Source organism: Urocitellus parryii, unplaced genomic scaffold (assembly GCF_045843805.1).
Source record: "Urocitellus parryii isolate mUroPar1 unplaced genomic scaffold, mUroPar1.hap1 Scaffold_4013, whole genome shotgun sequence".
NCBI classification, from domain to species: Eukaryota; Metazoa; Chordata; class Mammalia; order Rodentia; family Sciuridae; genus Urocitellus; species Urocitellus parryii.
The window spans coordinates 1-13,668 of NW_027553597.1; the positions used below are offsets into that span (position 1 = coordinate 1).

General features: G+C 51.4%; 1 protein-coding gene across 1 annotated transcript; it reads left to right on the forward strand.

Annotated features, from left to right (window-relative positions):
* Nucleotides 1-7: 7 nt before the first annotated feature.
* Nucleotides 8-4,671, forward strand: LOC144252347 (arylsulfatase A-like). Its single transcript, XM_077794733.1, has 8 exons — nucleotides 8-84; nucleotides 227-467; nucleotides 581-799; nucleotides 874-1,043; nucleotides 1,360-1,484; nucleotides 1,566-1,693; nucleotides 1,892-1,994; nucleotides 2,104-4,671. Exons 2-8 carry the CDS (start codon nucleotides 261-263, stop codon nucleotides 2,430-2,432), a joined length of 1,281 nt encoding a protein of 426 aa, XP_077650859.1. The 5' UTR covers nucleotides 8-84; nucleotides 227-260; the 3' UTR covers nucleotides 2,433-4,671.
* The last annotated feature ends 8,997 nt before the right edge of the window (nucleotides 4,672-13,668 follow it).

The window sequence follows — 13,668 nt, forward strand, 5'->3', positions numbered from 1 at the left end:
CACCCCCAACCTGGATCAGCTGGCTGCAGGGGGGCTGCGGTTCACAGACTTCTACGTGCCTGTGTCTTTGTGCACACCCTCTAGGTGAGTGAGGGCCCCACCCACCCTGCTCTCCTGGATTCGCCTTGGATGGCAGAGGGGAAATCCATGTTTTTCCCTTCTCTTTCTCTGCTCCCACCTCTGTTCATCTCTATTGGATGCCTGGACTCGGTGACCTGTCCTACAGGGCTGCCCTCCTCACTGGCCGGCACCCCGTCCGGATGGGCCTGTACCCTGGAGTCCTGGAACCCAGCTCCCGGGGAGGCCTGCCCCTGGAAGAGGTGACCCTGGCTGAGGTCCTGGCCTCCAGTGGCTACCTTACAGGGATGGCCGGCAAGTGGCACCTTGGGGTGGGACCACAAGGGGCCTTCCTGCCTACTAATCAGGGCTTCCATCGATTCCTGGGCATCCCGTACTCCCATGACCAGGTACAAACCCCGGGGCCCTCAGCCACCCCCCAACTTGCTCTAATCCTCAAACACTTGACCTTCTTCCAGTCCCACCCCACATCCCAGACCCCTGACTGGAGATATGTCCCCAGGGCCCCTGCCAGAACATGACCTGCTTCCCACCAGCCACCCCATGTCACGGCGGCTGTGACCAGGGCATAGTTCCTATCCCACTGCTGGCCAATCTGTCTGTGGAAGCACAGCCCCCCTGGCTGCCTGGATTAGAAGCCCGCTATGTGGCTTTTGCCAGAGACCTCATGTCCGACGCCCAGCGCCAAGATCGTCCATTCTTCCTCTACTATGCCTCCCATGTGAGTGACCGTGGCCCTCCCCTCCCAGCTGACAGTGACCCCTATCAAATGCTGACTCCAGTCTTCACCCCCAGCACACCCACTATCCTCAGTTCAGTGGGAAGAGCTTTACAGGGCGCTCGGGTCGCGGGCCATTTGGGGACTCCCTGATGGAGCTGGATGCCGCTGTGGGGGCCATAATGACAGCCGTGGGGGACCTTGGGCTGCTCGGAGAGACGCTGGTCATCTTTACTGCAGACAATGGGTATGCCAGTCAGGGCAGGGAACATTCGTTGCTCAGTCATACACCAGGGTCCTGAGGATCCTTCCACCTTGCTGGCTGAAGACATCATGGGATGAAGGGGTGTCAGGAGATGGTGGCCATGTTACAGTAACTCCCGGGTTTTAGGCTGGGTGCCACAGATTCATAGGGATGCTGATCTTGGTAGGCCAGGGTGGGGACAGGAATGTAGTGGCCAGTTTGGGGCAGGATGTATAAATGAAAAGTGTGGGGCTGGTGGTCACCAGAAGTGGATCAAAAGCCATGGACTGCTTGTTGCTGATAACCTTGTGTGTCCCAGACCTGAGACGATGCGCATGTCCCGTGGAGGCTGCTCTGGTCTCCTGAGATGTGGAAAGGGGACAACCTTCGAGGGTGGTGTCCGAGAGCCTGCTTTGGCCTTCTGGCCGGGCCACATCGCTCCTGGTCAGTCCTCAGGCCCTCTCCTTGGCCTCATTTCCCCAACCTTGATGGCTAACTGAATAACTGAATAGCCCTCTGCCCCAGGTGTGACCCATGAGCTGGCCAGCTCTCTGGACCTGATGCCCACCCTGGCAGCCCTGAGTGGGACCTCACTGCCCAACGTCACTTTGGATGGCTTTGACCTCAGCCCTGTGCTGCTGGGCACAGGCAAGGTAGGGTTAGTGAGCCCTTGGTCCCAGGGGTTTGTCCTCCCTTAGAGTCTGTCCCAGGTCTCTTGATGAGTGGCATCCGAGTGGCACCACCTATCAGGTTCCTAGGTGGGCCAGAAGGGACTATACAGCCAGGGCCTACCACGGGGGCTGACAGCTCTTTGGGACCCTCCGACCTGGCAACCCTGATTGTGCCTCCAGAGCCCTCGGAAGTCTCACTTCTTCTATCCTGCCTACCCAGACGAGATCCATGGGGTCTTTGCTGTGCGAAGTGGGAAATACAAAGCTCACTTCTACACCCAAGGTAACTCCATCTTCCTGGCTCCCTCTCCTGGCCCTGTTGACCCAGAGTCCTAGAGCCCTGGCCTCTCCTCTTGCTCTTGCCCTGTGCATAGAGCTGACCACCTCCCCAGGTTCTGCCCATAGTGACACCACTGTGGACCCTGCCTGCCATGCCACCAGCCCGCTGACTGCTCACGAGCCCCCACTGCTCTATGACCTGTCTAAGGACCCTGGTGAGAACTACAACCTTCTGGAGGGTACTACTGAAGTCACCCCAGAGGTGCTGCGGGCACTGAAGCAGCTTCAGCTGCTCAAGGCCCAGTTTGATGCAGCCATGAAGTTTGGCCCTAGTCAGATGGCCCGGGGTCAGGACCCTTCCCTGCAAATCTGCTGCAAGCCCAGATGTACTCCTTACCCAGTCTGCTGCCAATGCCCAGAACTCCAGCCCAGAGGGCACTGACCAGGTGCACAGGGAAGACCCCCAAGGCCAACCTAGGGCCCCCTCCATGCCCTTGGCACGTGGTGGTTTATCACCATGATGGCATGTGGAGGAGTTTATGCCTGATAATGTAATAACACCAACTAAGACTTGCAGGTATGGTAATTCAGCTACTCCTTGTGGTAACTCTGGTGATATTCCCCTGTTACTAATAAAGAAACTGAGGCACAGGAAAGTCAGGGACTGGTGCAAGATCACTCAGCCAGAAAGAGGTTGGGCTGGGATTTGAGTCCAGGTGTCCTTGTTCCAGAAGCTTCTCCACCCCCAGTGATCTGCACATGTCAATACATGCATGTAAACATCAGCCCCAAACATGGATACATCCATTCACAGGATCAGTAAGTGCTTTTAGGTGGCAGGAACAGGTGGGCATGGCTTGAGGGCACAGTGACCAGAAGACCTCAAGATGCAAAATGCCTGAGAGAGACAAGTTTTCTCCTGAAGAAATGTTCTTAGAGAAGCAGAAGCTGGTGCCTAATTTTTATTAGAAGCCTGCTGGAGTCAGGTGATGAGGTGCACATTCCAAGTGAGGATAAGGGGCTTAGGGCCCTGCCAGCTCCTAGGAGGGCACACAGCAGCTCCTGAGCCAGCCTTGTGGGGCCCATCTACCTCTCAAGCTCTTCATTCCTCCTGCATGCTTCCTTCCTGTGTCCCAGCTTCACCTTTGATGTCTTGTACTAGCTGTTTTCCACACCAAAGTGATCTGTTACTATCATCTATCAGGTTGTGTCTCATCATGCTCAGGATAAAATCTACACTCCGTTCAGTGGCCTACCCTGTCCTTAAAGCCCCATTCCACCCTCTTGTTCCTTGGTCTTGGCAGGCTGGTGATCCATCCTTCACCATTGGCTTTCTCGGTGGAAAGGTACCTTTTTTTTTATACTGGAAATTGAACCCTGGGGCACCTTACCACTGAGCTACATCCCTTTTATTTATAATTTTTAAAATTTTTATTAGTTATTGATGGACCTTCATTTATTTATTCATATGTGGTGCTGAGAATCAAACCCAGTGCCTCACACATGCTAGGCAAGCGCTCCACCACTGAGCCACAACCCCAGCCCCGCTTTTTATTTTTTATTGTGAGACAGGGCCTCACTAAGTTGCTGGGGCTGATCCTCCTGCCTCTGCCTCCCACGTCCCAAATTGCTGGAATTGTACACGTGTGCCTCTGCACTTGGCTGTGACTTTTGACCACCTGCCTGCATGAACAGATGGTGTGTCACATGCCAGGTGCTCCTTGGTAAGGGTCACGTGAAAGCAGTACCACCTGGGTGTGCCACTACTACCTTTGCAGGGCAAATGCTGTCTGTTGTCTTGCTAGTGAATCCTCACTTTTTTTCGATGGTAGTCAAAGGCCCCGTGACCTCAAGGAAACAGGCTCTGACTGATCCAAGAGGGTAGTGGCCACTCTGAGACAGTCACAGCCCAGGAGTTTGTCAGGGAGTGGCACAACATGGTCCTGATAGTGAAAGGTTGGGGTGAGCTTCCAGGTCAGGACCTGACTATGGCAGTCACTGGCCGTGGAGGGACATTGTGTAGCTGCTAAACCAGAGTCTCCAGCTGCCTACCTGCAGAGCACCAAGTGCAAGAAAAACATGTTTAAGCCATCGCCGTGGACTGTCGGCTACTTGCAGCTAGGAGTGGCTTTATTGGAATGAACCCTGAACCGGGTGTGGTGGGCACATGTGCATATATGACCTGTAGCGTCAGTTGTGTCAGCGCCCCTCTATATTTGCATACAACATCCCTTCACTTATGATCTGTTTGAGGGGCTGTGCTCATCACACCTCAAGTCCTGCTGGCTTGGGTGATCCCAAGAGGGCCAGCATGCAACAAGTGAGGAAGCTGGCCCCAGAGATGCCCAGGCTCAGGCTGAGGACAGCAACTGGAGCAGACCACAACCATGTATCACATCTCAAACTAACCGTCCAGCAGCACACCCTGTGTGCTGGACAGGTCATTGTCAGAGGAGACCCACCCTACTCCCACAGAGCTCACAGTCTAGCAAAAGAGATAGCTTGACTCCTGGGATGTCAGACACAAGGGATTTCATTGCTGTAGATGTCACTACCTCTAAGAGGGTGGGGCACATGATTGCCTGAGCAATAGGAACGTGAGGATGTTACAGATATTCTCTGTGGAAAGAGAGACACGAGGCAGACATGTGAATAAAGAAATCAGGCTAGACACTATAAAGATTTACATACTCATTACAATGTCATTGTATATTTTATACTTAAATAAAAATTTTTTGTGGTAAACACTCCAAAGAAACAGTGCCTGGTCATATAAACAGTCATGAGGCAGGGGAGGGCAAACAATTGAGCCAGTCGGGGATGCTGGACTAACAGTGTTGGGTGTTCAAATCCATCCTCTGCACCCAAGATCCAAGAAGGAGATTCTCCCCCCCTCCCTTTGCTATGATTTGTTTGCATGAAGAAATGCTTGTTTCCATCCTCCAGCTGCCCGAGTTCAATACACCCTCCTCGTACAGGCATGCACACATACATGCATAAGTGCACACACAAACACATTCTTAAACACTTATCCTCCAAAACCATCCACAATGTTCCCACACTTCCTGTTCTTCTCTGCTACCATTGATTTATAAAACATCTTTTCCTGCAAGCCTAAGATAATCCATTCACCAGCTGGCAGCTGTCCATTCCTGCAGATCCGCTTCCTCAGGGAGCCCAGTGCCCTCTGGAAGAGGCTAAGAGTGCTAGAACAGAAGCACCTTGGCTCTAGTTTCCCCTCAGGTATGTCAGGAAGGAAGAGGAGATATCTGGAGCAGGGAGTCCACCCTCTCCCTTGCCTTTCACCCCTCCTTTCTCATGCACTCTCCTCTCCTGCAAGTGACCAGAAGGAGGAGCAAAAGGGACTGTTAGAAGCAATGTTTAATCCCTTTCTGCATATTCTTTTTTTAAAATATTTTTTTAGTTATACATGGACACAATATATTTTGTTTATTTTTATGTGGTGCTGAGGATCGAACCCAGGTTCTCTCACGTGCAGGGCCAGCGCTCTACCATTGAGCCACAACCCCAGCCCCTGCATATTCTTAATTAAAAAGTAATGTGTACTCATTGGAGCACCCCAGGCAGTCCTGCTGACCTCAGTCCAGGTGGGCAATGCCGTCAGTGGGTGTCCACACAAACTGGGTCTTTGTGCTCATGCCAATGCTGTGTCATGGCTCTGGGCACAATCCCCTGGTGCCTGGACGCTCCTATCGGATGTCTTACCATCTTTATAACCTGGCCTTGTGCAGGGGACGACCGGAGTCACAAAGGGAGAGTGCACTTACTTAACCCCTTCTAACCTTCTTGGCCCTTCTCAGGTGGAGACAGCATGCAGGTCCAGGGCACCAGCCACTGGTCACCCACAAACTGCTCCCCATCAGCAGCTCTGTAACCCACTTCCCACTCAGGCAGCCTCAGGAGGAAGGGACTCAGGCACAGGAGAGACCCCTGCCACAGTCAGATCCTGGAGGAGGGGGAAATGTGGGAGTGACTAATCCAGGATTCCATGAAAGAATGGAGACACTCCTCTCCTCTGCAGACACTGACATCAGACAGTGCATCCCATAGGCCCGTGGTCTCCAGATTCTGCCTGCTTCAGGTGGAGACTTCAACCCAGTCAGGAAGTGGATCTCCACCTCCCATCCCTGGCCTGAAGCAGGGGTGGATAGGTGCATCTGTGCACAGCAGAGTTAGATACCCGCCTATAGGGCACCATATCTCCTCTTTAGTGGTCCTTATTCTGCCTTCTTTTAACTCTGGGAATCCTAACGACTTCCCAATAAATTTCCTTTTGATTAAATTACTCAGAATCAGTCTCTATGGTTGTGATCATAGAATGCTAATCGGCACAAGAGGCAGCTAAATAATAACACTGCAGGTTCCTAATCCCAAAGTGTTCAGGGTGAAAGGAGCTGGACAAACTGGACAAGGCCCCTGCCATCAAGGAACTCTACTGACAGATGGGTTCAGCATAAAAATGTGCCTGCCATTTGTGGTGGAGGGTGGGAGGTCACCTCCTGGGGATCTCTGCCTGTGCCACTCTTGCCACCCGTCCTAAGGAAGGAACAATGTGACCTTTTTCTTCTCTGCTACTCTGAATGGATGGATACTTGAATTGGGACCCTCCCAGTGTGAGCTAAGCGATCCAGTCCTGAGATGGGAGTGGAAGGACATAGCCTGTGAACCTGGGGCTTCTTCAGAGTTCCTCCCATGTCCTTCAGCTGACCCACCAAGCACAAGGCTGCCAGACACCCTGAGGGACAGTCAGGCCCACTCCACATAAAGCCTCCAGACTCCTGAAGGCCTGGACTATAGGCCACAGAGTCCAGGTAGCAGATTCTGCCTGGATGGATGCTGGAGATTCCACAGAGATGGGTTCTGCAGAGGTGGCACGGTAAAACACACCAGGTAGACATGGGATCCACCTCTCCCACCTGCTCCAAATGTGCACAAAGGATACAAGAAAAAGCCAAGTGGCAGGGCACAGGGGTGCACGCCTGTAATTCCAGTGACTCAGGAGGCTGAGGCAGGAGGATCACAAATTCAAGGACAGCCTGGGTAACTTATGGAGACCTTATCTCAAAATTAGTATAAAGAGGGGGTGGTGCTGGGGATGTAGCTCAATGGTAAAGCACCCCTCGGATCAATCCCCAGTACAAAAAAAGAAGGAAAAGGAGGAGCAAAAGCAAATTCATCATGTTGTCTTTAGCTCAAACAACAGTGCAACTATCTTGAGATGCATTATTTCATCTTCCATTCTGCAAGGCAATTCATGTGAGACAACTTCTACGTTCACAGATATGAGGGCGCACTGGAGTCAGTACAGGCCAATTTTGGACTCCGAGACCAGGTTCGTGGCCTGAGGTGCTGCAGGATAACAACCAGAATGTGAGCAGGCTGTGGGCGCTGAATGTTGGGTTTTATACCGTACATAAAACATCACTCGGGTTCCGGAGCAGCATGTCAACCCCTGGCCTACCCTCACCTCGCATCTGCACATGTCCACGCGAAATCCACATCTGCACCTGAAAACCAAATGTGACCAGATCGTGACTGCTATTTCAGGGCTACCTACAGTGCACTTTGCTAAACAGTGCGGCAACATTCCCTAACATCCTCTCTTCGGAGGTGCTATTTACTTCCCCATCACCTGCTTGGTGGGCGGAAGGTCTTTGCCAGGCTTCCTGAAGATGTGGAACCTGTAGCTCAGCTTTGGTGGATCAGAAGCTGGGTGGAGGTCTTCTAATTTCAGTGGTGGGTGAGTGGTCCCAGGACCTTCTTCTTCCCTCCCTCCTCCATTGGCATGTGAAGTGTTCAGGGGGCAGAGGGTGAACACCCTGCAGGCAGCCCTCACACCATGGGCTGGAGCCAGAAGATGCATTTCCTCCTATCCTTCAGGTGAAGGTCTCAGGAAGGCACCAGCCTCATTCTTGCCCAACCCTCTGAAGCCAGGGCTGTGAACCTGCCCCTTCCTTTGCTCTTACATTTCCCTCTGCCTGGAATTTGAGCATAAGGCTTGGAGGCACAGCAGTCTCCATGCAATCATGAGGACAAAAGTCTCTCACTGAAGACACAGGCAACTGCGTACTTCACAGTTACACCCATCACATGATCCACTTCTTGTAGACACATATTTGTTTTACCTGACTGGTTATATTTTCACATCTTTTTTTTTTTCTCTTCAGTATTGAGGATTGAACCTAGGGGTACTCTACCATTGAGCTACATTCCCAGCACTTTTTATTTATTATTTTGAGACAGAGTCTCAGAGGCTGGCCTCAAACTTGTGGTCCTCCCACCTCAGTACATAAGGCTAAAAACAATCCAGACGATTTCATTGCAGAAAAAAGGAACATCGCTCAGCTCCACCTTATCACGACAGTTACCCAGCACCACACAGGACGCCAACCACTAAGGTGAGTTTGTGGAAGAGTAAGACTTTATTTAGGAGGTGCTGAGTGTGATCTGGGGGGGGGGACTCAAACCTGCCTCCCCAAGGAGGGGGCTGAGGGCAGGTCTGGGGGACACAGGTCATGAGGAAGGCCGCTGGAGATGAGGCAGGGCGCAGTGGGGCTGAGCCACCAGTTCACCCGCTCCCCAGCACCCCTCTGCAGAAGGCGGTGGCCTGGAGGGTGAGGTGTGAAGAGCTCGCATCACGCACCTGCCCGAACCAGAGGAAGGGCCAGTGGTTCCGACCGTTTTGAGCCACTCTAGGTTTCTGAGAAGCAGCCTGGGCACCCCAGCCACTGCAGGGGGGTGTGAGGCTTGGCTAACTGACCTCAGAGCTGGGTGGACACCACAAATCACTGAGAGCAAGTGAAACTAGAGGGACTGTCCAGGTTTTCCCTCAGCTTCAACTTTCAATATCTGTCACGTTTGCTCTCAGTAGGTTTCAACACAGCCTAGCATCTAGATATGATTTACTTTCTCTAATGGTATAAAAAATATTTTCTGTACCTTTACAAAATGGTAATAAGCACACCTTTTCATGTCTGCCCAATATTTCAATTGGACAAATATACTTCAATTTAGTGAACTCTATTAATCAGATATGGGTTTTTTTGTTTGTTTCTTTTGTGGGTGCTGGATATTGAATACCGGGATATTTCACCACTCTGAGCTATATCCCCAGCCCTTTTTATTTTTTATTTTGAGACAGGGTCTCAATAAGTTTTTTAGGCTCTCACTAAGTTGCTGAGGCTGGCCTCAAACTTGTGATCCTCCTACCTCAGCCTCCTTAGTCACTAGAGGGTGTGTGCCACAATGTCTGGCTGGCCCACATTCATTTCTTTAAACAAGAATGTCAGGAATGGTGCTGGGGTTGTAGCTCAGTGGTAGAACACTCGCCAAGCACATGTGAGGCACGGGGCAGCACCACATAAAACAAATAAATAAATAAATAAATAAATAAATAAATAAATAAATAAATAAAGGTATTGTGCCCATCTACAACTAAATTTTTAATAAAAAATTTTTATTTTTTCTGTGGTGCTGAGGATCAAACCCTGTGATTCACACGTCCAGCAAGCAAAGGACTGGGTGCAGCCAAAAACAGGAGGTGAGGGGTCCAGCAACCAAAGGATGTGGAGGGGTCGACAAAAGGAGGTGATGGGTCCAGGAAGCAAAGTCGCAGAGGAGGGTAGAAGTGAAGGACACAGAGCATGTCCAACAGCTGCTCCAAGGCCAGTCAGGAAGAGTGAAGTAGAAGCTCGGGAGATATGCTGGAGGGACAGCAGTCCCAAGAGGGGGAAAGCCTGGGCCATGAGGAATAAAGGCAGGCAGGGGAGAAGGGTCTGGCAGGGTGCAGGAGCCCCACACAAGACTTTCCTTCCCTCAAGCTGGGGGGATGCAGCTTGCTCAGGGCGGGGTGAGGCTTTACAAAGGACACTGCTGGCTGAGGAGAGCAAGGTGCCCGATGGCTGCCTGACATGGGAGATGTTCTTTCCCTGATAAAGTAGCTGGGGTTCTGGCTCAGTGGTAAAGTGCTCACCTAGCACCACTGAGGCACTGGGTTCCATCCTCAGCACAACATAAAAATAAAATAAAGGTACTGTGTCCACCTACAACCCAAAGAAGCTGCAATTCACTGCAGCAATGGTCTGTCCCAAATACTTGGTTGAGTCTTGGTGCATTCACTCAGATCCACTGGGCTGTCACTCACTGAAGTCACATACACTGACTGATATCCACCTGTGCTGTCACTCACTGAAGTCACACACCCTAACTCAGATCCACCTGTGCTGTCACTCACTGAAGTCACACACCCTGACTCAGATCCACCTGTGCTGTCACTCACTGAAGTCACACACCCTGACTCAGATCCACCTGTGCTGTCACTCACTGAAGTCACAACTGACTCAGATCCACTTGTGCTGTCACTCACTGAAGTCACACCCTGACTCAGATCCACCTGTGCTGTCACTCATTGAAGTCACACACTGACTCAGATCCACCTGTGCTGTCACTCACTGAAGTCACACACTGACTCAGATCCACCTGTGCTGTCACTCACTGAAGTCACACATCGACTCAGATCCACCTGTGCTGTCACTCACTGAAGTCACACCTTGACTCAGATCCACCTGTGCTGTCACTCACTGAAGTCACACACACTGACTGATATCCAACTGTGCTGTCACTCACTGAAGTCACACCCTGACTCAGATCCACCTGTGCTGTCACTCACTGAAGTCATACACCCTGACTCAGATCCACCTGTGCTGTCACTCACTAAAGTCACACACACTGACTGATATCCACCTGTGCTGTCACTCACGGAAGTCACACCCTGACTCAGATCCACCTGTGCTGTCACTCACTGAAGTCACACCCTGACTCAGATCCACCTGTGCTGTCACTCATTGAAGTCACACACACAGATATCCAAATGTGCTGTCACTCACGGAAGTCACACACACTGACTGATATCCACCTGTGCTGTCACTAACTGAAATCACATGCTGACTCAGATCCACCTGTGCAGTCAATCACTGAAGTCACACCCTGACTCAGATCCACCTGTGCTATCACTCACTGAATTCACACTCCCAGACTCAGATCCACCTGTGCTGTCACTCACTGAAGTCACACACCCTGACTCAGATCCACCTGTGCTGTCACTCACTGAAGTCACAACTGACTCAGATAAACCTGTGCTGTCACTCACTGAAGTCATACACCCTGACTCAGATCCACCTGTGCTGTCACTCACTGAAGTCACACACTGACTCAGATCCACCTGTGCTGTCACTCACTGAAGTCACACCCTGACTCATATACACTTGTGCAGTCACTCACTGAATTTACACACTGACTCAGATCCACTTGGGCAGTCACTCACTGAAGTCACACTCCCTGACTCAGATCCACTTGTGCAGTCACTCACTGAAGTCACACACTGACTCAGATCCACCTGTGCTGTCACTCACTGAAGTCACACACTGACTCAGATCCACCTGTTATGTCACTCACTGAAGTCAACACTGACTCAGATCCACTTGTGCTGTCACTCACTGAAGTCACACCCTGACTCAGATCCACTTGTGCAGTCACTCACTGAAGTCACACACCCTGACTCAGATCCACCTGTGCTGTCACTCACTGAAGTCACACCCTGAGTCAGATCCACCTGTGCTGTCACTCACTGAAGTCACACACTGACTCAGATCCACCTGTGCTGTCACTCACTGTAGTCACACACCCTGAATCATATCCACCTGTGCTGACACTCACTGAAGTCACACCCTGACTCAGATCCACTTGTGCTGTCACTCACTCAAGCCACACCCCCTGACTCATATCCACCTGTGCTGTCACTCACTGAAGTCACACCCTGACTCAGATCCACCTGTGCTGTCACTCACTGAAATCACACCCCGACTCAGATCCACCTGTGCTGTCACTCACTAAAGGCACACCCTGACTCATATACACTTGTGCAGTCACTCACTGAAGTCACACCCCCAGACTCAGATCCACTTGTGCTGTCACTCACTGAAGTCACACCCTGACTCAGATCCACTTGTGCAGTCACTCACTGAAGTCACACATTGACTCAGATCCACCTGTGCTGTCACTACTGAAATCACAACCTACTGACTCAGATCCACCTGTGCTGTCACTACTGAAGTCACAACCTACTGACTCAGATCCAACTGTGCTGTCACTCACTGAAGTCACACACCCTGACTCAGATCGACCTGTGCTGTCACTCACTGAAGTCACACACACTGACTCAGGTCCACCTGTGCTGTCACTCACTGAAGTCACACACCCTGAATCAGATCCACCTGTGCTGTCACTCACTGAAGTCACACTCCCTGACTCAGATCCACCTGTGCTGTCACTCACTGAAGTCACACATTGACTCAGATCCCCCTGTGCTGTCACTCACTGAAGTCACACATCCTGAATCAGAACTACCTGTGCTGTCACTCACTGAAGTCACACTCCCTGACTCAGATCCACCTGTGCTGTCACTCACTGAAATCACACACTGACTCAGATCCACCTGCGCTGTCACTCACTGAAGTCATAACCTACTGACTCAGATCCACCTGTGCCGTCACTCACTGAAGTCACACCCCCTGACTCAGATCCACCTATGCTGTCACTAACTGAAGTCACACCCCCAGAATCAGATCCACCTGTGCTGACACTCACTGAAGTCACACCCCCTGACTCAGATCCACCTGTGCTGTCACTCCCTGAAGTCACACACCCTGACTCAGATCCACCTGTGCTGTCACTCACTGAAGTCACACCCCCAGAATCAGATCCACCTGTGCTGTCACTCACTGAAGTCACACACTGACTCAGATTCATTTGTGCTGTCACTCACTGAAGTCACACCCTGACTCAGATCCACCTGTGCTGTCACTCACTGAATTTACACACTGACTCAGATCCACTTGGGCAGTCACTCACTGAAGTCACACTCCCTGACTCAGATCCACTTGTGCAGTCACTCACTGAAGTCACACACTGACTCAGATCCACCTGTGCTGTCACTCACTGAAGTCACACACTGACTCAGATCCACCTGTTATGTCACTCACTGAAGTCAACACTGACTCAGATCCACTTGTGCTGTCACTCACTGAAGTCACACCCTGACTCAGATCCACTTGTGCAGTCACTCACTGAAGTCACACACCCTGACTCAGATCCACCTGTGCTGTCACTCACTGAAGTCACACCCTGAGTCAGATCCACCTGTGCTGTCACTCACTGAAGTCACACACTGACTCAGATCCACCTGTGCTGTCACTCACTGTAGTCACACACCCTGAATCATATCCACCTGTGCTGACACTCACTGAAGTCACACCCTGACTCAGATCCACTTGTGCTGTCACTCACTCAAACCACACCCCCTGACTCATATCCACCTGTGCTGTCACTCACTGAAGTCACACCCTGACTCAGATCCACCTGTGCTGTCACTCACTGAAATCACACCCCGACTCAGATCCACCTGTGCTGTCACTCACTAAAGGCACACCCTGACTCATATACACTTGTGCAGTCACTCACTGAAGTCACACCCCCCAGACTCAGATCCACTTGTGCTGTCACTCACTGAAGTCACACCCTGATTCAGATCCACTTGTGCAGTCACTCACTGAAGTCACACATTGACTCAGATCCACCTGTGCTGTCACTACTGAAATCAC

What these genes read in the sequence shown, in the direction of transcription:
- LOC144252347 (XM_077794733.1), top strand. Translation starts at nt 261, where the DNA reads ATGGGCCTGTACCCTGGAGTCCTGGAACCCAGCTCCCGGGGAGGCCTG. An exon ending in TCCCGTACTCCCATGACCAG is followed by an intron (nt 468 to 580) that starts GTACAAACCCCG and finishes ATATGTCCCCAG; the next exon opens with GGCCCCTGCCAGAACATGAC. An exon ending in AGCTCACTTCTACACCCAAG is followed by an intron (nt 1,995 to 2,103) that starts GTAACTCCATCT and finishes CCACCTCCCCAG; the next exon opens with GTTCTGCCCATAGTGACACC.